Below are 23,552 nucleotides of genomic sequence, written 5' to 3'. Positions count from 1 at the left end.
CTGTTCTTATAATAACGAGTGATTTTTCTGTATTTTGTACATTTTCAGCTTCTCGCTGCGTAATGAATAGTACACTAAATTTCGGGCATCCAACCGCCCAAATAAAATTTTTTCCACTGATATTTCGGCCGCGTATCGTCCGGCCATCGACAGAGTAAGTCGCAAGATTGACGACAAGGTGCCAAGTGCGGTCTTGCATGCTCCACCACGGCCGTACGTGCCTGCGAATCACAGACAGACGCTGGTCGGCAGCTAAGACATACACTTACATACGCATACAGACATTCGATTCCCTTCCATTTCCAATCCCAAAGAAAGCCGGTGTTGACAGATGTGAAAATTACCGAACTATCAGTTTAACACTTACAGCACGGTGCCCGTACGCCATACGGGCGCGGCTGCCCTGACGTTGGCGACGTATACCGTACGGGCGAGCCTATATTTGGCTCTGTAAGCGCGTTTAGCGCGTCTCCGAAGCAGTTTCGCCAACTAATGTGGACGTATTTCGTTCTTCTTCCGCAAGAGGCAAGCACTTATCGGCTATCTCATACTGGGAGCGGCTGTGAGCACTGCAAAGTCGAAGTTACCTGCAGTTCATTCACAGGTGTTGACGATCGTGAAAATATCGCGCAGCGAGTTGACGGAGGCAGAGATCTTAGATATTCTTTATGGAGATGAAGGATCTGAAGTTGATGATTCTGACAAAGAGGAGTCGTACTCTCCAGACGAAAGTACAAGTGACGATTCAGGTATGTATATGTCTCAATTGTTCATAAAGTGAAGAGCCCGTTTGCCCGAAAAACTTCGAGTGGTGGTAAAAGCTGTTTTTCCACTTGTTTATAGTGTCAACTGTCAACAGTTTTATTTTATATAAAGAGAACACTAGGTAGAATGTATTCCCAGTAGACTTTATTCACAGAGTGGGGCAGAAATTGGCTGAGAAGGGCGGAAATATTTTTCAGCAACAAGCCGCTTCATCCTCACAAGTGAGATGTGGTGGTGGTGTGTTGGGCCTTATGGGCGCTCAACATCGAGGTCATCAGCGCCCTGACACACATTAAAAGGAACGAATGTGGACAGACCTAAGAAAACTAAAGCACACACTCAAAGAAAGCAGGAAAAGAAGGAAAATGCTACATAAGAAAGTAAAACCTAAGGAAAGGGGAAACATAGCAACAAGAATGTCACAGGAAATTGTTATTGGCTGGCCACTTACATAAAATATGGGTGAGCTTGTCACACAGTGAGCAAATTAAGATCCTCTCCCTAAAATCTTTGTAAAAACATTTTAAATGGCACAGAACTTTAACACTTTAACCACATTCGTCCGAGTGTTGCCTAAAAGAGATGGCAGGTCCGCTGGCAAGTCAGCCGCGACCCGCTGGTCAGAAAATAAAACGCAATCCAATAAAACGTGGCGCACAGTGACCTGGACGCCGCAAGCACTACACATTGGAGGGTCCTCTCGCCGGAGCAGGAAGCCGTGCGTCATATGGCTGTGGCCTATTCGAAGCCGAGTAAGGAGAACCTCGTCCCGTCGATGGGGCTGAAAGGAAGTACACCACACACGCGTTGTGGGCTTCACTATACGGAGCTTATTGTCAGTCACTTCCAGCCACTCATCCTCCCACCGACGCATGACCCGTGAGCTCAACAGCGAGGTGAGTGCGTGCAAGGGGATAGCACACTGAGATACTTGTGGGGCGAGACACGCCTCCTTGGCTGCGAGATCTGCCCTTTCATTCCCAGCAATGCCGACATGCCCCGGAACCCAGCAGAAAGCTACAACCTTTCCCAGTCGCTGTAGTCGGAGGAGGGCATCCTGGATGGTCTGGACAATTTTGTCTGCCGGATACAAACGTTGCAATGAGTGAAGGACACTGAGTGAATCGGAACAGACAAGAAATTTAGGAGAGGAAGAATGTCTCATGTGCTCCAGTGCCCGCAAGATCGCAAACAATTCTGCATCAAAGACAGTAAAAGTCTGAGGCAGTCGGACCTTGAGGACACGATATGAAAAAACAACTGAGCAACCAACAGAATCCCCTTGTTTCGATCCATCCGTAAAAACAGCTACATAGTCGTGGTGCTCAGATAAAATGGCAGAAAATGCTGCATTAAAAACGGTGGCAGGAGTGCAATCTCTCTTGTACTGCAATAAATCTAAAAACACTCCGGGCCTCTTCAGTAACCAGGGTGGCAGGCGGTTAAAACCTTGGATTTGGGGTTGTACAGACACCACACCGAGGGACTCTAGTACACGTTGCACACGGATCCCAAACGGCAACGTAGCCCGGGGACGGCGGGAAAAAAGGCGGTCCAGAGGTGGATGGGCAACAAGATGGTGAGCAGGCGATCTGGGAGCTGCAAGAAACTTACAAGCCTGGCGCACCAGCAGGAGCTGGCGCCGGATGGTAAGTGGCGGTTCGCCAGACTCAGCACAGAGGCTGGGTACGGGACTGGTCCGATAAGCACCCGTGGCCAGTCGGATCCCAGCATGGTGAACAGCGTCAAGGATCCGCAAATAAGATGGCCCCGCTGACCCATATACTGTGCACCCATAGTCCAGCCGTGAGCGCACAGAAGCTCCATAAAACTGTAGGAGACGCGCCCTGTCCGCGCCCCAAGACCTGTGGCTGAGGCACTTGAGGATGTTCAGTGCCTTCAGCGTTCTGGCTTTCAAGTCACGTAGGTGTGGCAGCCATGACAACCTGGAGTCAAAAATTAGGCCCAGAAACCGCACTGTGTCTCTAAAATGTAGTACAGTATCCCCCATATGCAAGGCAGGCAAAGTAAAAAGATGACGAGAACGATTAAAATGAACACAAACACGCTTTTCGGCAGAAAACCGAAAACCCGTCTTTGCAGCCCACTCCTCTAACCGCCGCACTGTTAGCTGCAACTGACGGCTCACGGTTGCAACACTGGAGGAGGAACAGAAAACAGCAAAGTCGTCCACAAATAAGGAGCACTGTACTGGACTCCTCACTGTAGACGTTACACTGTTGATGGCTATGGCAAAGAGGGTAACGCTTAAAACACTGCCCTGGGGGACACCGTTCTCTTGCTCAAAGCGATCAGACAGTGTGTTACCAACTCGGGTCCGAAAAAAACGCCGAGACAGGAAAGACCGAATGAAAATGGGGAGGCGGCCACGATTGATGCATTTGTGCAAGAATACAGTGTCTCCAAGTAGTATCATATGCCTTACTGATATCAAAGAAGATACCGATACAGTGATACTGACGGAGAAAAGCCTGCTGAATAGCCGCCTCTAGGAGGGTCAGGTTGTCGACCGTGGACCGAAATTTTCGGAATCCACACTGAAAGCGGCTAAGGAGCTGTCTGGTCTCTAACAGCCAGACCAGACGCCAGTTAAACATTCGTTCCAGGGTCTTTCCAACACAGCTTGTCAAGGCGATACTACGATAACTACCGGGACATGTGCGGTCCTTTCCTGGTTTGAGGAGGGGGATGAGAATTGCCTCCCTCCACGAGGTGGGGAACACTCCTGTCTGCCATATGAGATTAAAACATTCGAGGAGGATTTCCTTTGACGCCGCTGGCAGATGTCTAAGCATGGAGTACCGGATGCGGTCGTAACCTGGTGCAGTGTCAGAAGTCTCAGTAAGTGCCGATTCAAGTTCCCACATCGAGAGAGGGAAATTGTAGGCCTCAGAACTGTTCGACCGAAAGTCCAAGGTCGCTCTTTCGACAGCCGCACGGTAGCGACGAAACGCTGGATCCTGATTTGCAGTGGCAGTACTTTGTGCAAAATGCTCTGCCAGCGTCTGAGCAATGGCTCTGGGTGTCGTTTGGAGGCATCCCTGGTTCAGGACCGCTGCTATTGGTAAACGGCTATGTTTACCGGAAATCCTCCGGATGGCTTCCCATACTCTTGTGGAACAAGTGGAACGGTTGATGGAGTCCAGGAACTCCTGCCATGACCTTTTCTTGCTCTCTTTAATGACACGCCGTGCCCTGGCTCTCGCGATTCGAAAGGCGGTAAGATTGACCGCTGTTGGGCGGCATTTAAATCGGCGAAGAGCCGCACGCCTGTCCCGGATGGCTGAACGGCACTCTTCTGTCCACCAAGGCACAAGGCGCCGCTTAGGAGTGCCAGAAGACTGTGGTATGGACAGGTCAGCAGCATGATGGACCACAAGCGTGATGTGATCCACCCATTCCGGTACGTTATTGTGGCGGTCAAAGACAGCCAACCGAGTGAACAGTGGCCAGTTACCCCTGCCAATCATCCACGATGGTGGCCGCGGCTCCAGCAATACACCATCCAGGAGAAGAATGCGGATAGGGAAGTGACCGCTGGAATGAAGGTCGTCAATGACCTCCCAGTGAACAGAGTCGGTGAGGGTTGGAGAGCAGAAAGATAGGTCAATGGCTGAGAATGACCCTGTAGCAGTAGAGAAATGAGTCGGAGTACCTGTGTTGAGGATGCACAACACTTGAGATATTAGAAGGCTCTCCAAAATTCGACCTCGAGCGCAAAGAGAAGTAGAGCCCCACAGGATATGATGGGCATTGAAGTCTCCCAGGAGAAGAAATGGGCGGGGGAGTTGGTCGATAAGATCTGTGAGAGCGTCTATGGTCATTGCATCCAGGAAGGGTAAATAAAGGGAGCAAATGGTAAGCCTCCGAGGTGAATAAGTTTCAACTGCAACTGCTTGCAGGTCAGTATCCAGGGGGAGGGCAGAGGAGTGGTGATCATTACTGACAAACACAGCGACTCCGCCTTTGGCCCTTTCTCCAGTCAGGTCATCTTTGCGATATGACGTATGCCCCTTAGTACAGGAGCATCAGATGGTTTTAAATGCGTTTCCTGTAAACACAAGCACAGGGGGCGTTGCCATGCTAGGAGGTTCAGTTCCTCCACATGTGCCCGGAATCCATTCATGTTCCACTGTATAATGGGAGCCATCTATCAGGGTGGGAGTACCTTCATTCTCACTTTCTGTTGGGGAGGAGAGCCCACAACAGGTGGAGGCTCAGTTTTGGGGCGAGATGATTGCCCCAGTCTGACATCAACCTCCATCGCCGCAGAAGAGGAGTCGAGAGAGACGTCAGAGAGAATGACATCCACATCAGGAGACTGTATAACTGCAGTCTCCTTTAGTGGGCGAGTCTTCACCTTTGTCTTTGGCTTCGATGTTCTGGCCTGAGGTGGCATTGGAGCCAAAACCTCAGAAGCAGTAGGGGGTGTAGCAGTGCTGGGCGGTGCACAAGCTGGACCCGGGAAGGGGCAGGAAGTTCCATGATGTCAGCTACCACGGCCTGGTCAGAAGGCCGGGGGGGGAGCAGCAGGCTTCACAGGAACGGCAGCAGCACACGTACATTGACAAGCGCAGGTGCTAGTGCTGACAGTAGCAACCTCCGTTTGTGTAGCGGCATCGGTTTTCAAGACTGGTTGTTTGAGAACGGAAGAAAAGGAAGCAGCGAACGTGGGCGGCTGCATGGACTTGTAGATTTTCTTCGCCTCACCATACGGGATGCGTTTTGTAGTTTTTAGTTCCTGGATCTTCTGTTCCTCAAGGAAAACTCTGCATTCCCTACTCCACACAGGGTGATCCCCAGAGCAGTTGACACACTTGGGAGGAGAGGAGCAACCAACTCCCTCATGGGCGGCTTTACCACAATTCCCGCAAGTGGCTTCCCCTCTACAGCCGAGAGTAGTGTATCCAAAGTGTTGGCATTTAAAACACCGCATGGGGTTGGGGTAATAAGGCCGTACACTGAGACGTAGGAAACCTGCCTTCACATGCTCTGGCAATTTGGTGCTGTTAAATGTAAGGATAAATGAGTCAGTCTTTATGAGAGCACCATCCACCCGTTTCATAATGTGTTGCACGTCGACAATTCCTTCCCGGGACCATTCAGCCTTCAGTTCGTCTTGGGGAATGTCAACGAGATCTCTGCAAGTCACAACACCCTTGCTGTAGTTCAAGGTGTTGTGAAATTCAGTCTCTATCGCAAACTCGCCAAGAAATTGTGCCTTCTGAAGGTTCTGGACTTGCTGGAAGCTAGATGTTTCAACCAACAAGGTGCCATTTCGCAAGCGCTTTACAGATTTTAATGTGCCAGCAATACCTTCTAAGCCCTTCTGTATATAAAATGGTGAAACTTTTTCAAAACTCCCATCTTTTCTTTTAATTATGAAAAACACATTCTGCGAAGCAGCATGCGTTCTGTTACTACTACCTGAATCAGGAGGACTGGCTACGCGAGCCCTCTTGTTGGATTGGGTGTTAGAACCCACCAGAGGTCCACCCTTTCCGCTGGCAGGAGAAGAATAAAAGTTCGAGGGTTCCATCTCGGTCCCACGAGCAGCTAGGGAACTAGAAGTCCACCTAGACAGAGCCCCGTCTGCCTAGGTAAGCCTTATACAACTGGGGCGCGGCAGGTGCCCCAGAGGTTGCCCGCTTGCGACTGTTCCACCCCAACAGCCAAGCATCTTATAGGCGCGCAGCACACCGTAAGATTGAGGGTTTTTTATAGAGGTTTACCTTCCTCGCAATCCAGGCGGTCAAGCCAAGATTACCATTCCCCGCAGCACACAACGTTCCACCGCCGCGCCATGCGGTGGTCGCTGAAGCATGTCAGGGGTTTACGGTGACAGGAGACTGGCGGCGCTGACCAGTCCCCAGCTCAGGACCCCGGGGTCGCCAAGCCTGTACTCAGCAAATGAATGCTGAGCCCCTGGGGGGCACAAGTGAGAGGACATTTGCAAGGCACTTTCCAGAGAAGGTCCCACCCACTGCAAACAAGGTGAATACTACTAGGTATTGCAAAGTATGTTCAGACAGGGGGAAGAAAGAGATGGGTAAGCGCGTCAGGAAGGAAGTAGATGGTGGTGCAAGGACTGTGGCGTTGGCCTTTGCGTCCCACAGTGTTTCCAGGATTTTCACACGAAAGCTAACTACATCTGAACTATTAAAATACTCTAGTTTACAGATACCGGCAGTTAGACAGTCAAGTGATATTTTTTTAAAATTTAGATACAGTAATAATGGCATTACTCAAGAGAGAGATCATGTAAAACTTTTTTATCCACGATATTTTAGTTTTCTTTTTTTTAAATTATAACACCAATTTGTATTTTATATTGTAAAATGAACTCACTATCATGTAAAGCTCCTACTTTTTCCTTTTAAATGATGCAAGAACCATATTCCTATCGTTTTCCTGTTCTTTGCAATCTAATTTCAAACATTCATTAAATATGCCAGTTCACAGCCAAGTGCCGGGTGTAAAGGGGGCAGTGTTGAAAGTGTTAATAAGTCACGGCTGCAAAATACTGAAACTTCCCCTTTGAACAATTTGACTGTGCTTAAACTGACACACAATATTTTTAGCGCAACGCAATCTGACTTTCAAAATTCCCTACAAAAGAATGGCCCTGACTAACATTAAACTATACCTTTCACAAATCACTTACCTCACAAAAATCTTCGCTGCTCAAGCTACTGCAATACAGCTAGCGCCACTACTGCCAGCTAAATAAAAGATTCTAACTACGGAAGGCACTAACTACTGATAGGGATAGTTAGCAAATGAAAGATATTAATAGAGAACAAACAATGTATTTACCTTAATATCATCATATATAAATATAGCAGTTCATGACAAATTACAAAACTCCGCCATCTCTCTCCCCACATCCACCACTGCTGGCGGCTCACCTCCAACTGCGCAACGCTACGCGCTGTTCACAGCCAGCTGGCTAACACTACAATGGCGAGAATTACAACAATGCAAAGCAGCCACAGACTGCACACAGCACAGCCAGTGATTTTCATATTGAGCGCTACGTAACGTTGCCAATAAGAAAACATAAACAGCCTACTTACATAGAGAAAACATAAACAGCCTACTTACATAGAGAAAACATAAACAGCCTACTTACATAGCCCCCATGCTCCCCACAAAAATTTTACAAATTTTTTTTTGGGCAGTGGCCAATAATGATTTGATAAAATTTTTCATAATTACAATAACAAAGAAATCAAATGCACACACTTATTGATACAATGTTGGTCAAAAGCTAAAATTTTCTCACAGTCCATAAAGACAGTCCAGATTGTTCATCACAATAGTAATTACAGTTTTTTTTTCACAAAGTCTCATTAGTAAAAAAAAATGCACACAGAAGTGGTGGATTTCCATTCAGTCTTGAAGAAGTAGTGTTGTCCTTCCAACGGAAAGACAGTGTTGACTCTTGACATGCTGACAGGTAATGGGCCACAACAGAGTAAACCCACAGCAGAGTCAGTCGACGTTTTGAAGAATATTGGTAGTTAGGTCATCACAGAGCAGACCCACTGTAGTCCTGGTAGAGATTACGGTATTGGTGGGCCACCAGAGGTGCAGACCCACTGTAGTCCTTGTAGAGATAATGGTACTGGTCGGTCATCAAAGATGCAGACCCACTGTAGTCCTTGGAGAGATAGCCAGCAGCCATCTGTTGTGACTGTGCAGGTGCACAATCACCGTTGAAGAGTCTTGCGGATAATATAGCAAAACCATAAACCACCACTTGTGCACTCACAAAGTTTTTGAAATTGTCCTTAGAACCAGCAATGCTGTTATCCAGTCCCTTGCTGAATCATTAACACACATGCAAACACTATCAGTCCCTACTTCTCACATATTGTCCATATACTATGACCAACAGAAACGTGTGCAGTGAAATGTAACTAACAAGTTAATAATATCATGAACTGGTGACAATTACAATTTTTATAACATAAGAATACAATAACATAGGTACAAAACACATCATTAAAAACATAATACTACAGATAACGTTTGTAGTAATAGGGGCTTTACAAAAGAATAGAAATAAACATATACATCAGTGTTACAGGAATTATGACATAAGTAAATACATAAAAGATCAGAATAACTTTTGAAAAATCAACTTTACACATGAGCATTGAACAGAACAGAATATCATAGTGAATGTAGCTTAATATTAAAAGAGAAAAAAATTCTATGAAACTACACAGAGACAGGAAGAAAACAAATACACAAGGGTACACAAACACATACTGGGATAACACAAAAGGAAAGGACAGGGTTCGTTTTCAGTGTAACATTTGGTACTGCAGTCCATCCCAAAACTTCATTCTATAGATCTTTCGTCTTATTTCAACCTTTGCTTCCACCAAAAAAAATCTTATCCAAGCATGCTTTCTGTATACTGTTCATATTTCTTTCAAAATAATTATTTCTGATTGTACAATACTCATTTGGGCCCAAATCCTTTTTATATAACTTCGCAATGCATTCTTTACCTATTCTCCATAGTCAGTTTCTCATATAGTCTACCCCCTCTTAAGCTAACTTAAATCTACTGAGCTCAGATGCTAAACTAAGGGACGAGGCAATGCAGCAGCATGTAAAACAATTATTATAAACAGCAATGAAAAAAATGGAAAATTGCAAAGCAAGCTACAGTATAAATTAGCAAAAGTCAAATTCAATAACACTATGCCTGGCAAACAGCAGCAACTTATACCTAAACATGACATAGCGCAAGCAGAAAAAATATTACACTCAAATGGCCATGTCTAATACCTATGTCACATCTTAACATTAGAGTGATGCATCACAATTTATTCTACAAAAGAAATTACCAAGTACTTGAAAAGAAAATTATGAATGCAGTTCCTGTGAAGGTAACTGTCGCTTTGTGCTCCCTCATTTTTTTGAAAAAAATTATTATATACTCGATCTGTAGACAGAAAATATTTATATTAGTACATCTATAAAATTTTATTTTAACCAATGCTGCAGTGCAGCTAGAAACTTGATATTAAACAAAATGTGTAAATAAATACATAAAGCAAGCCATATGGCATTTTTCTTAACTAGCAAGGCAATAGCTGTGAAATGTTTCTCATCGTTTCATTAGGCATTTCAGTAAATATCATAAATTACGAGCTCCACAGTATGCTTTCAACAAGGAGATGTCAGTAGCGCGGACAATGGCCTTCCCTTTCTTTTTTTTTTTTTTACCTGTGCTTCTGACGAGGCACTCATACTAATGGCTTGTTCTCCAGGCGTCTGACACACCTGGGTGCCCACGACGCATTATGTGCAGGTGGTCACTTAACTTTCGTACGGAAATATTTACGACAGCAGTTTCCACTACAGTGACAGTCATATATACAAAATTTCACAGGTCGAGAATTTACTTTGCAAATGTGTAGAAACAAAATCCTATGAATATAACAGTGTCCAAAAAAATTTTCAGTGGCATTGTGATACATTCACACATGATTCACACATTTCATAATTCTAAAGTACGATTCTTGGTTTCCAACATCCTGTTTCACAAGTCAAGAGTCCCTACCCACTATTCATTACTCCTTACCTTATTACACATATACATATCCATCGACACTCGTCAATATTTCGTCATTATAAATATGAAGCATAATCAAATAACTCATATAGCCTCAGCCTATTAATCGTAAACATACCTCAGCAGCATAATACACATCGTCGTCGTAAAAATAACATCATAACACCTCAGTCAAATCTCAAAATCGTCGTAGCTTCCTCCACTAATTTCAAAACCTAAAAAAATTCTCTGCTCATTTCAATAGTGTCATCTACCTCAAACGTACTTTAAAAATCATGATCTCACACCAAATACATCATTCAAAGCTCTCATAGTATCACAATGGTTCCGAAAATATATGAACAGTTCACAAAGTACAAACAACATACAATTTTGTAAGTGTCAAGTTATCCAACGGTGTAATTGCGTAAACATGTGTCACTGACATAGTAAAAAGAATGTTTGTTTCTCTGTCAAATAATCAGATAGCTGTGTAATTCTGTGTTAGAGAAATATGGTACCGATGTGTAAAGTTGTATAAGCAAATACCATATTAGCTAGGGCTCCTTGTGCTTGCCAAACACATGGTACACAAAGCAAGCGTGTACCCCCTGAGGATTAATGTAATTATACCCTCAGGTGTTACAGATTACAGCAATGGAATGAAATGTATCACGGAAAACTTTCTTTGTAATTCAAAAATCTTTCAAAATAAATGTTTTAAGTACAAAATTAACCACTCAAATACGTGTACTGTAGCGCTAAATGTGCGTCTTGTTGCAACATAATCTGTGTGGAAGTGTCGTAGTTATCGTCCTCCGAAAGCTAAGTTCTGCATAAGTCAATGTACTTACCTCATAATACACAAAAGTGAAATGCTTTGCGTATAAATGTCTTAGTTATTACGCTTATTGCCGTGATGAAGAAAGTACTGTACTGTAACGTAATGTTGTGCCACGAAAAAGGCTGTCTCATTGTTGCTATACCACAAAAGTTACTAATAAAACATGTTTTTCTTCCTAGAAGAATTCAGAAAACTGTGCAGATATAAAATAGATACACTGCAAAAGCAACATTGTAAATTGTCACTCATTAGTAGCGTCGTGATAAAAATCGTGTAGCTGTCACATAAACTAACCTCTGTGTCATCTGGTATCTCTCAGAAAGCACTTTAAATTCAGAATGTATTTTCAAATAAACCAAAATGTTGCATTAAAATCTCATTAGCAGTACTGGTAAATGTTCTAAGTATGTGAGCCTTATAGTCGTTACGTAATCGTGCAACAAACAAGCAAGAATGTACACACACAATAACACTGTGACGTCTGTTTACTATAACAATGCATTCGTCATTTCTGTTTAAATAAGTTCTCTTGGTTCTTGATTGGATATTTAACTTCAAACATTGTTGCATGGTAACAGTTTCTAAAGCATACTAGTAACGTGAAGTGAAACGTTTTATGGCAAAGACAAAGTTAAAAGGCAGATTATCTGTCAATAAATGGTTTTACATGAGAAATGTGGTGTAAACCTTTACTCTTCCTAGTACGCAGACTTTCAACTGCAAAGCAATTGTCATGTTTTACACGTCGGTAAGGAATGCTAAATCTTTTCTCAAGGTTAGCGTCTATGTTATTTTTCTCTGAGCCAGCGGCCGCACGCGGCTGCCTGCGGTGCGAGTCATTGTCTGTCCCTTTGTTGGCGCGCGTCGTTATTGGGATTAGGAGACCTAGCTTCTACAAATTCACCTTGCCGAGAGGGCTCAGCTCTGTTTAAAGCTCGCCAGTTCTGATGGAATTCAGGTCTGTCGTTATGTCGGTAGTTTACATAGTTTCTTGTTTGTCGGTCATGTGGTGGAGAATTTCTCCCTGAATCGTAACTCTGCGCGTCCAGTTATTATCGAGGAATTGTGACGGATGTGACCTGTAATTTTTGTGTTCCTGTTTCCGCATTCTGCGATTGTCAGTGTCAATTTCCAATTCTTGTAACAGTCCCTGAAAAGCTTCAATGTCGTCTTTGCAACGTCCTGCTAAAATAATATGTCGTAAATGTTCAGGCAGTTTGATTAAGCAAATGCGGATAAGTTCTGAGGGGCTGTATGGGTTTGACAGGTATTGATTCTTGTGCAACATGTCTTCAAAATATTTCACAAGACTGGAAAATTCAGATTGTTCGAAGTGTTTCATCATTATGATGCTATGTTTTACGCGGTCTTGTGTGGCTTGAGACCAATATGCTGAGAGGAAGGCATGGTAAAATTCTCCTTCACTGTGGCAATCGTGAATGACCGATCGCATTCCTACAGCTGGTTCATTCTCTAAGTAGCCACACATAAATTCTAACCTGTGCTCCAATGACCAGTTGGGAGGAAAACAATGAGAGAATTGATGGAGCCACGCTTGTGGATGAATGTCGTTGGCAGAATTCTTAAACGTTTTGAATTTACGTGTAGTAATGAACAGCTTATAGTCAAAATCATCGTGTCGGCGAGTAGCATATCGGTCATTGTTACGTCGTGTCGGCGGTTCCATCTCAAAATTCGGTGTACCTTGCCAATTTCTTTCATAATTACCGAAATGCCCTGTGTTATTATTTTGCGGCTGTTCCGTATTTCTATGTCCCTCTTCCCTTATTGGGGCGCGAGTGTCCTCTGAAATACGTAATTCTTGTATTACCTGTGTCAGCTGATCTTGTACTTCCCGCATTTCTCTTTTGTATTGCGTATTAATTTGATTCTGATTTTGTTTGAATTTTCTTATTTGTTCATACTCTTCTGTGTCAGTGAAGGCTACGGGTCTTGTGTCATTCAGATCATCATCTACCTTTGTAGATAAGTTAGTGACCTGATCCGAAAGTTCGGCTACTTTCTTCGATAGTGAACACATTTCCTCAGTGTGTTTTTCTGAACCAAGTTTCAGAGTGTCCATTTGTGTTGAAATCGAATCTACTGTGTTCTTTAAGTTTTCGTGAGTTTTTGCCAGTTGCGTAACCGAATCGGTAGATGCAACTGAGTCAATTTTAGCCCACAAGGTCTCATGATTTTCATGAACAATGGTTTGCAGCTCTTTTATGGCTGCTTCGTGATTCTGTAATGCATTCTCATGACGCGAAAAAATAGGTTGGAAATGCTCACAAATTTGTGTTTTTACGTCATTACAGACTTTTTGACATTTCGATTCAATGTTATGTAACTCAGTAGTTAAATCTTCACGTGTTTGTTCAAGTGTGGTGTCTAACTTCCGAAGATTGTGTTCCATTGTGTCTAACTTCTGAAGCTTTTGCTGTGTTTGTCTCTGATTTTGTTCCATTGTGTCTAACTTTTGCAGCTTTTGCTGTGTTTGTCTCTGATTTTGTTCCATTTGTTGCATTAGTTGTAATAACAATGCATTAGTGTCTGGAATCTGTTCCTCTACTCTTTTCGGCAGCGCATTTGCACCGGCAACATTCACATTTTGACAAGCTGAAAATGTGTCTTGACTTATTTGAGAAAACGGTGAGGACGCAAAACCTGAATCTACAGTATTTGCAAAATTGTGTCCTATCATTTCGGATTCCTGAGGCGAGCTGTTGCCGACCGATCGATCGATAATGCTTCCCTGTTCACTACCTGTTTGACTGCCTACGCCATTGTTTGACGCCCGCTCCATTTCCCTATGCACAGTTACCAAATTACTACTTTGAATATTAGTTAATTCATTACATGGTGGGGCCAACACACTGCTTTCGTCTTCATTGTCATTTCTCATTTTACTTTGGAGCCGAGTGTTACGTTTTTCACACGCCATTATTGTCACAATATTTCACACGATAACACAGAAAAGCACAATTTGAATAGCAAAAATAAGAGAACACATTAACATAGCACTGAAAATAATATCTAGTTAATTACAAGCGCAGCTGCGAAATACTTGGTGCAAATCTACATGCATGCCACAACTGTTTTACAGTACAACAATGAAAGACTGCAACTACAAAGGAGATTCTCTCTACAATTACGCGCTAGCAATAAACAAAAGCTACACTAAATACACAAACTACAAGAAAAAAAAATCAGAAGATTCCAGTGAGGTATCCTCGGCTAAGGGTCGACATATGAAACTTCCCCTTTGAACAATTTGACTGTGCTTAAACTGACACACAATATTTTTAGCGCAACGCAATCTGACTTTCAAAATTCCCTACAAAAGAATGGCCCTGACTAACATTAAACTATACCTTTCACAAATCACTTACCTCACAAAAATCTTCGCTGCTCAAGCTACTGCAATACAGCTAGCGCCACTACTGCCAGCTAAATAAAAGATTCTAACTACGGAAGGCACTAACTACTGATAGGGATAGTTAGCAAATGAAAGATATTAATAGAGAACAAACAATGTATTTACCTTAATATCATCATATATAAATATAGCAGTTCATGACAAATTACAAAACTCCGCCGTCTCTCTCCCCACATCCACCACTGCTGGCGGCTCACCTCCAACTGCGCAACGCTACGCGCTGTTCACAGCCAGCTGGCTAACACTACAATGGCGAGAATTACAACAATGCAAAGCAGCCACAGACTGCACACAGCACAGCCAGTGATTTTCATATTGAGCGCTACGTAACGTTGCCAATAAGAAAACATAAACAGCCTACTTACATAGAGAAAACATAAACAGCCTACTTACATAGAGAAAACATAAACAGCCTACTTACAATACTAACGCGAATTCTTTACAGACGAATGGAAAAATTGGTAGAAGCCGACCTCGGGGAAGATCAGTTTGGGTTCCGTAGAAATGCTGGAACACGTGAGGCAATACTGACCTGACGACTTATCTTAAAAGCTAGGTTAAGAAAAGGCAAACCTACGTTTCTAGAATTTGTAGACTTAGAGAAAGCTTTTGACAATGTTGACTGGAATACTCTCTTTCAAATTCTGAAGGTCACAGGGGTAAAATACTGGGAGCGAAAGGCTATTGACAATTTGTATAGAAACCAGATGGCAGTTATCAGAGTCGAGGGACATGAAAGGTGCGGTGTGCGTACTGTAAGACCTTCGGTACACACACCATCGGATTATTTGACTTGTCGGTCTAACGAAGTAGGCGAGTGTCAGCAATATGTCTCGTGGTCTTATCGTGGCGTGTTTATCTTCTGCCATTAGGTCAGACGATAGAAATGCCCCTTCCACGCTTAGAGTAGCAGATTGACGGTGACCAACGTTAAACAGAACTTGATTAATTTTCACACACATTTATTAAAATAATAAAAAGCATAGACATTATGTAACTTGATTCTGGATGCTGTTTACAATTGACAATCTGAAGTTCCTTTGGTCTTGGTACGTTAATCTTATTCTCACATGTTTCTGATACTTGACAAAGTGTCTATACATTTATCTTCATGGCTATGTACAGGAATATGGTAATCTTATGAGGCGCAGACTGAAACTTGACTATAGACTGGTACAGACTAATGCAGACTGGTACAGACAGGTGCAGATAAATACAGACTAATGCCGACTGACTAATCGGAGGTCTGTACACTCGTTATAATACCTCGCGCGTTCAGGTATCACTGCGCGAGTGTGATCCGCGAGGAGAAAAGGTTCTATGTTAGCAGCAACCTCATTGGCTGCGTTACATACTAATATGTGGATCGGCTGAAGCAGAATTTGGTCCGTCTCTAAGGCAGCGTCATCTCGTAGTGCGGAGACAGACGAGCGCTGCGCCTGCACTGTTGTGCTTAGCGGGGCGCGCTCTAGTGTGAAAGTTGTGTACGCGCTGACTACGCGGAACTATGTACACAACAAAAGAGAAGCAGTGGCTGGGAAGGGAGTGAGGCAGGATTGTAGCCTCTCCCTGATGTTATTCAAAAATGGCTCAAATGGCTCTGAGCACTATGGGACTTAACTTCTGAGGTCATCAGTCCCCTAGGACTTAGAACTACTTAAACCTAACTAACCTAAGGAAATCATACACATCCATTCGAACCTGCGACCGTAGCGGTCGTGCGGTTCCAGACTATAGTGACCAGAACCGCTCGGCCACCTCGGCTGGCCTGATGTTATTCAACCTGTATATTGAGCAAGCAATAAAGGAAACAAACGAAAAATTCGGAGTAGGTATTAAAATCCATAGAGACGAAATAAAAGCTTTAAGGTTCGCCGATGACATTGTAATTCTGTCAGAGACAGCTATGGACTTGGAAGAGCAGTTGAACGGAATGGATAGTGTCTTGAAAGGAGGATATAAGATGAACATCAACAAAAGCAAAACGAGGATAATGGAATGTAGTCGAATTAAGTCGGGTGATGTCGAGGATATTAGATTAGGAAATGAGACACTTAAAGTAGTAAAGGAGTTTTGCTATTTGGGGAGGAAAATAACTGATGATGGTCGAAGTAGAGAGGATATAAAATGTAGACTGTCAATGGCAAGGAAAGCGTTTTTGAAGAAGAGAAATTTGTTAACATCGAGTGTAGATTTAAGTGTCAGGAAGTCGTTTCTGAAAGTATTTGTATGGAGTGTAGCCATGTATGGAAGTGAAACATGGACGATAAATAGTTTAGACAAGAAGAGAATCGAAGCTTTCGAAATGTGGTGCTACAGAAGAATGCTGAAGATTAGATGGGTAGATCACATAACTAATGAGGAAGTACTGAATAGGATTGGGGAGAAGAGAAGTTTGTGTCACAATTTGACTAGAAGAAGGGATCGGTTGGTAGGAAATACTCTGAGGCATCAAGGGATCACCAATTTAGTATTGGAGGGCAGCGTGGAGGGTAAAATCGTAGTTGGAGACCAAGAGATGAATATACTAAGCATATTCAGAAGGATGTAGGTTGCAGTAGGTACTGGGAGATGAAGCAGCTTGCACAGGATAGAGTAGCATGGGGAGATGCATCAAACCAGTCTCAGGGCTGAAGACCACAACAACAACAACGATGAATGTTCGGTGGCGATGACACCACGACGACTTCTCTGCAGTTTAATTATTCCAAGAGCCAGATTCCATGCTTTGTTCAAATTAAAACCATTGTCTCTATTTATGAAATTATTAGCTAATCTAATCTCTATAGCTTCCTTGAACTTAGATACCAAAACGAAGAGGTGGATATTACAATCTTTACATCATTGTAGTATCAATATAATGTTCGGCCACAGCTGACTTGTCTGGCTGTGATAAGCGTGTGTATCTTCGATGTTCCCCACATCTCCCACGAACGGTGCGTGTTGATTGACCTATGGATGACCTCTCACAATTTCCGCAAGGAATCGCCTTAGGAAGCAGTAAATCGTCCATTACAGAGCCGAGTAAAGTTGCAATCTTACTGGGAGACCGGGAGCTCACCTTAACAGAGTGTTCATCGAGAATACGGCCTATTTTCGAGGAAAGAGCACTCACACAGGGAAAAAACGCACTTGATCTGAAGGAATTTCTATCTTCTTCCCCATCACATACCTGCATTCTAGGTTTTACATCGAATGCTCTACGAATTCGTTGCGGAGAAAATTCATTCGCTTCAAAAATGCTCTTGAGGTGGGTGAGCTCTTCTTGCAAATTATCTTTACCGTTTATACAGTGCGCTCTATGTACTTAGGTCTTAAGGCCATCTATGATCAGTGAAGGGTGATGGCAGCTACTCGCCTCCTAAACCTATACATAAAAATCTTTATCCACACGCCAGTAACGCAAGGGTGTAGTGTGCATTTCATTGTTCATTTGTTTGCATAGCAGGGGGACCAGGATTCTTATAATTCAACGTGTAAGCACGGCTGCTACTAGAATTTCTACATCTACGTCTACATACATATTCCGCAAGCCACCTGTGGTGTATGGCAGTGGGTAACTTATATCACTGCCATTGTCTTCTCTTTTCCTCTCGCAAATGGTGCAAAGCAGGAAAGACTGCCAATACCCCTCCCGTTCCAGCCCAAATTTCTCTTATCTTGTCTTCCTGGTCTTTACATGAAATGTACGTTGGTGAAAATACGATCGTTCTGCAGTCAACTTCATGCCAGTAGTCAAAATTTTGCCAGTAGTGTTTCGCGAAAAGAATGTCATCTTTTTTCCAAGGATTTCCATTTGAATTCACGAAAAATTACCGATATTAAACATGTAAGGGTGAGGTTCGTTTTTTGCTTATTCTTGAATTGAGAACAACTGTGTGAAGTGAAATGACAAGTTTAATGTCGCAATATTTCTCACCTAATTACAGCTTTTCACACAGTTTTCAACTCGCCAACATAAAAACAGCGCAATGGATAACGCATCTTACCAACATCAAAAAGTGAAATAAGTGTATACACAGCAATGTTAAATATTAACTCTCTGAAAGAACATTAATCTTAGCACAATATTATGAAAGTTTAAATGGAAGTTTCTTTACATTAATCCTAAGCACAATAATATGAAAGTTTTATTGAACGTTTCTTTACAAAACTGCTCCTACACATACGTTATGCTGTTGGTCAGTACTACGAAAATCGTCCGAATGGTTCAAATGGTTCAAATGGCTCTGAGCACTATGGGACTCAACACCTGTGGTCATCAGTCCCCTAGAACTTAGAACTACTTAAATCTAACTAACCTAAGGACATCACACACATCCATGCCCGAGGTAGGATTCGAACCTGCGACCGTAGCGGTTACGCGGTTCCAAACTGAAGCGCCTAGAACCGCAAGGCCACACCGGCCGGCAATTGTCCAATTCCGGTTCAAAGTTCGGTACTATTTAAGATGACAATCAAGTCTACGGTGGATGGTTAGTCAAGTGACAAATTTGAGTGCAAGGTTACCCAAGGTCGCTCGAGTTTACAATAGACGCAAGCTGGTGAACCAACAAAGTTTACGCCTCTGCGTGCGGTATTTACCTTAAGCTGCGACGTGCTGCTGTCTGCAAGGCCACTATCTCCCACTGGAATTCCTACAAAACTAATCTGGCCTTTGCTGAACTTTCCAGCAGAAACTTTCCCTATGTTTCCCGTTATGCAAGAAAACATGTACTCAGCCCTGGTCTTATTATCTGGCGATATACACACACATGGTTGGAGCAGCGTGCATATTATAGTGCCCTCTCAGTTCTCGCAAGAACAATAAACTAATTTGGCTGGTTCGTTTCTCCACAGTTGGAGCTAAAAGTTGCTACAGCTAATTTTAGCTGGAGTGCAGCTGCTGTGAAGGCAGTGTCCACACCAATTTCCTCTCTGCTTGGTACAGAGCGTTAAGCGCTCCATTCTGCACTTGAGGCCAGTTCAAAGAAGAGTCCCCCACAAAATTTCTCTCTTGTCCTACTCATGGCAGAACTGCCTTCCTCCACTTGGGTTCCTTTTTCACGCCATGGCTTTTATCGACGAATAGGAGCGTTCCTCTTATTTTGTAGAAAGACCCTCTACCAACTGCAACGTCCCTTCTATCAAACTGCGTCGAAACTTCAGTAGTTTTCTCCTTCCTAGTGAGTTTCCGCCAATAGGACGTTTTGTGCCCATTCCAGATGCCTAAAGTAGATTAACCTGTCCATGTGTTGCACTCGCTGGACGAAATTGCATCACTCCTTTGTTCGTATCCCGTTGGAATTTCGAAACGCAGTTTTCAGAAGCTTCTTGTTTGCCCTTGAGCAGATTCCTCGCTACAGGTGGGTCTCCAGCTTGAATCATCTGGCTCGGGGTCGCTGTCCTCCTTCCTCCCACCCCTTTAAGTGGTTGCTGGCGTAACTCCCACAGTGTGACTTCGCTATGCCGTTGCGGAGTTGGCTTTTCAAAACTAAAAGCGACTCGACTCGCGTTACCTGTTCTACCTTCAGCTCAAAGATAGGCATTGTATAGAAATGGTGTGTTAATTACCATCAATTGACTGTCATCCCTTTTTGCATTACATATTGATAGGCATATGTTCTCATAACTGTCGATTTACGTTAGGTGTCATGTTCACCTTCTCATTGCGATTTGTAGAGGTCTCATGCAAGGTGCGAATCTGACCATTTATTCTGCCACCTTACAAACATCATGGTGGGTTGTTTTGAGTGTGATCTGCGGAACATCCAAGAAAAGAAAATAATCTAAACTTTCCTGTGACGACGCAGCTTTGATTAGTTTCTGGTAAGAGTGTGTGCCGTGTGCAAACGTTTTGAGAGGACGCTGGTAGGTGGTAGGGCTGGCCTACATTACTTTACTCACCCTGATGCCGCGGGCGCCACACTTCCACCCAGGCTCCATCAGGAAGCTGGCTGCTCTCTGGATGCCTACTGGTGGATGGAGGTTCCTGCCACGCAAGCCAAATCCCACTACTGTGCAGGTTTTCTTCCAGTTCGATGGGTACCTACAAGGCAACAATCAAAACCAGACACTGGGACGTGCAGTTACTCAACAATCTACATACACTACTGGCCATTAAAATTGCTACACCAAGAAGAAATGTAGATGATAAACGGGTATTCATTGGACAAACATATTGTACTAGCATTGACATGTGATAACATTTTCACTCAGTTTTTGGTGCATAGATCCTGAGGAATCACTACCCAGAACAACCACCTCTGGCCGTAATAATGGCCTTGATACGCCTGGTCACTGAGTCAAACAGAGCTTGGATGGTGTGTACAGGTACAGCTGCCCATGCAGCTTCAACACGATACCACAGTTCATCACGAGCAGTGACTGGCGTATTGTGACGAGCCAGTTGCTCGACCACCATTGACCAGACGTTTTCAATTACTGAGAGATCTGGAGAATGTGCTGGCCAGGGCAGCAGTCGAACTTTTTCTGTATCCGGAAAGGCCCGTACAGGACCTGCAACATGCGGTCGTGCATTATCCTGCTGAAATGTAGGGCTTCACAGGGATCGAATGGAGGGTAGAGCCATGGGTCGTAACACATCTGAAATTTAACGTCCACTGTTGAAGGTGCCGTCAGTGCTAACAAGAGGTGACCGAGACGTGTAACCAATGGCACCCCATACCATCACGCCGTGTGATACGCCAGTATGGCGATCACGAATACACCCTTCCAATATGCGTTCACCGCGACGTCGCCAAACACGGATGCGACCATCATGATGCTGTAAACAGAACTTGGATTCACCCGCAAAATTGACGTTTTGCCATTCGTGCACCCAGGTTCGTCGTGGAGAACATCATCGCCGGCGCTCTTGTCTGTGATGCAGCGTCAATGGTAACCGCAGCCATGGTCTGCGAGCTGATAGTCCATGCTGCTGCAAACATCGTCGAACTGTTCGTGCAGATGGTTGTTGTCTTGCAAACGTCCCCATCTGTTGACTCAGCGATCGAGACGTGGCTGCACGATCCATTACAGCCATGCGGATAAGATGCCTGTCATCTCGACTGCTAGTGATTCGAGGCCGTTGGGACCCAGCACGGCGTTCCGTATTACCCTCCTAAACCCACCGATTCCATATTCTGCTAGCAGTCATTGGATCTTGACCAACGCGAGCAACAATGTCGCGATACGAGAAACCACAATCGCGATAGGCTACAATCCGACCTTTATCAAAGTCGTAAACGTGATGGTACGCATTTCCCCTCCTTACATGAGGAGTCACAACAACGTTTCACCAGGCAATGATTGTCAACTGCTGTTTGTGTATGAGAAATCGGTTGGAAACTTTCCTCATATCAGCACCTTGTAGGTGTCGCCAACACTGTGTGAGTGCTCTAAAGAGCTAGTCATTTGCATATCACAGCATCTTCTTTCTGTCGGTTAAATTTCGCGTCTGTAGCACGTCATCTTCGTGGTGTAGCAATTTTAATGGCCTGTAGTGTTAATAGAAATTTAAGTGTTCATTTGTTCAAAATCCTGTATCTTCGAAACTTCTTCACCGATTGCTTTGAAATTATGACACCACGTTGCATTCGAATAGGGGAGTGTTTTTTGTTGTTGTTGTTTTTGTCAAGTGTCCAGTGGAGCACCACATGCACCCTGCAGGTAAAAAATAAGTACACCTGGAAAGACGACGCCGATTTTGATCCGATGACAGTGTACGGCACCTGCGGGATAGTAGATATACTGATAATGGTTACAACGTCGTCCGCCAACAGACAGCTTAGTGGCATAGCTACTAGAGGGTCATCTGTGCCTACCTTGTAACAGGGAATGCTCACAACCGGAAGGCTCAGTGTGGCCCTTCCGGCGTGCGCTGATTGGCTGTTGGGGCGCTCGGAAGCTCTTATCAGTTGCCACATCCGCTCAGAAGTGCTCGTGAGGCAACAGCATGCTCATTCGACTCGAGGGAGCCGCACAGTACACACAGCCATACCGTACAGAAGGAGAAGATACATCAGAAAGAGACAGATGCCTGTCTACAAGAATGTTGATACTTTCGACTTTAAACCAAAACCAACAGCACAACAGCAGCTACTAGGAGGTCCAACTACCTTTGTAGGACGCAAGATTAATTTTTTTTGTACAACTACAGAGGTTGTGAGTGGTAATTCGTGGATGACTACTGCCATACTACGAGGAGGAGAGACACCGCTTGGAGGACACAGCATGGCTGTGTTGGCCGCCATCTTTTTGCGCAAGACGGTTGACCTTGAACGGGACTTCGCCGCTGCACGAGGCGCCTGGCAGGATCGCGCTCTAGTTTTAACAGAGCGTGATCCGCTGCAAAAGACTAACTTCCGTTGCGGCAACGCCCTTCCGGCGTGCGCTGATTGGCTGTTGGGGCGCCCGGAAGCTCTTATCAGTAGCCACATCCGCCCAGCAGTGCTCGTGAGGCAACAGCATGCTCATTCGACTCGAGGCAGCCGCATAGTACACACAGCTATGCCATACAGAAGGAGAAGATACATCAGAAAGAGACAGATGCCTGTCTACAAGAATGTTGATACTTACGACTTTAAACGAAAACCAACAGCACAACAGCAGCTACTAGGAGGTCCAATTACCTTTGTAGGATGCAAGATTAATTTTTCTTGTACAACTACAGGGGTTGTGAGTGGTAATTTGTGGATGACTATTGCCATACTACGAGGAGGAGAGACACCGCTTGGAGGACTGGAGAGTTATAACGAGAGAGATATAATAGCATTTCGTACATTCTCTATTGGTGTAATTCCAAACAAGGCTTATGGTACCTGTGTCCTAACGACAGGAGTTTCCTGCTGTCGGCAGGAAAGAACTAACACTCAATTTGAACACACTTTATTATAATTAAAGAAAAAACGGCTTCTTGGAACACACTAAGT

The 23,552-nt window shown here is 44.0% G+C and overlaps 1 protein-coding gene across 1 annotated transcript in view; it reads right to left on the bottom strand.

Moving 5' to 3' along the window:
• The window catches only part of LOC124550675 (serine protease ami-like), a 115,426-nt gene that overhangs the window by 25,191 nt on the left and 66,683 nt on the right, over positions 1-23,552 (bottom strand). Inside the window, exon 3 of the mRNA XM_047125399.1 lies at positions 20,527-20,668. Within this exon, the coding sequence (XP_046981355.1) occupies positions 20,527-20,668 (142 nt within the window). The remainder of the gene's footprint in view (positions 1-20,526; positions 20,669-23,552) is intronic.

This window comes from Schistocerca americana, chromosome 9 (genome assembly GCF_021461395.2).
Source record: "Schistocerca americana isolate TAMUIC-IGC-003095 chromosome 9, iqSchAmer2.1, whole genome shotgun sequence".
In the NCBI taxonomy this organism is placed as follows: Eukaryota; Metazoa; Arthropoda; class Insecta; order Orthoptera; family Acrididae; genus Schistocerca; species Schistocerca americana.
Note: the sequence above shows the minus strand (reverse complement) of the source record. Positions and strands in the feature narration are given on the sequence as shown.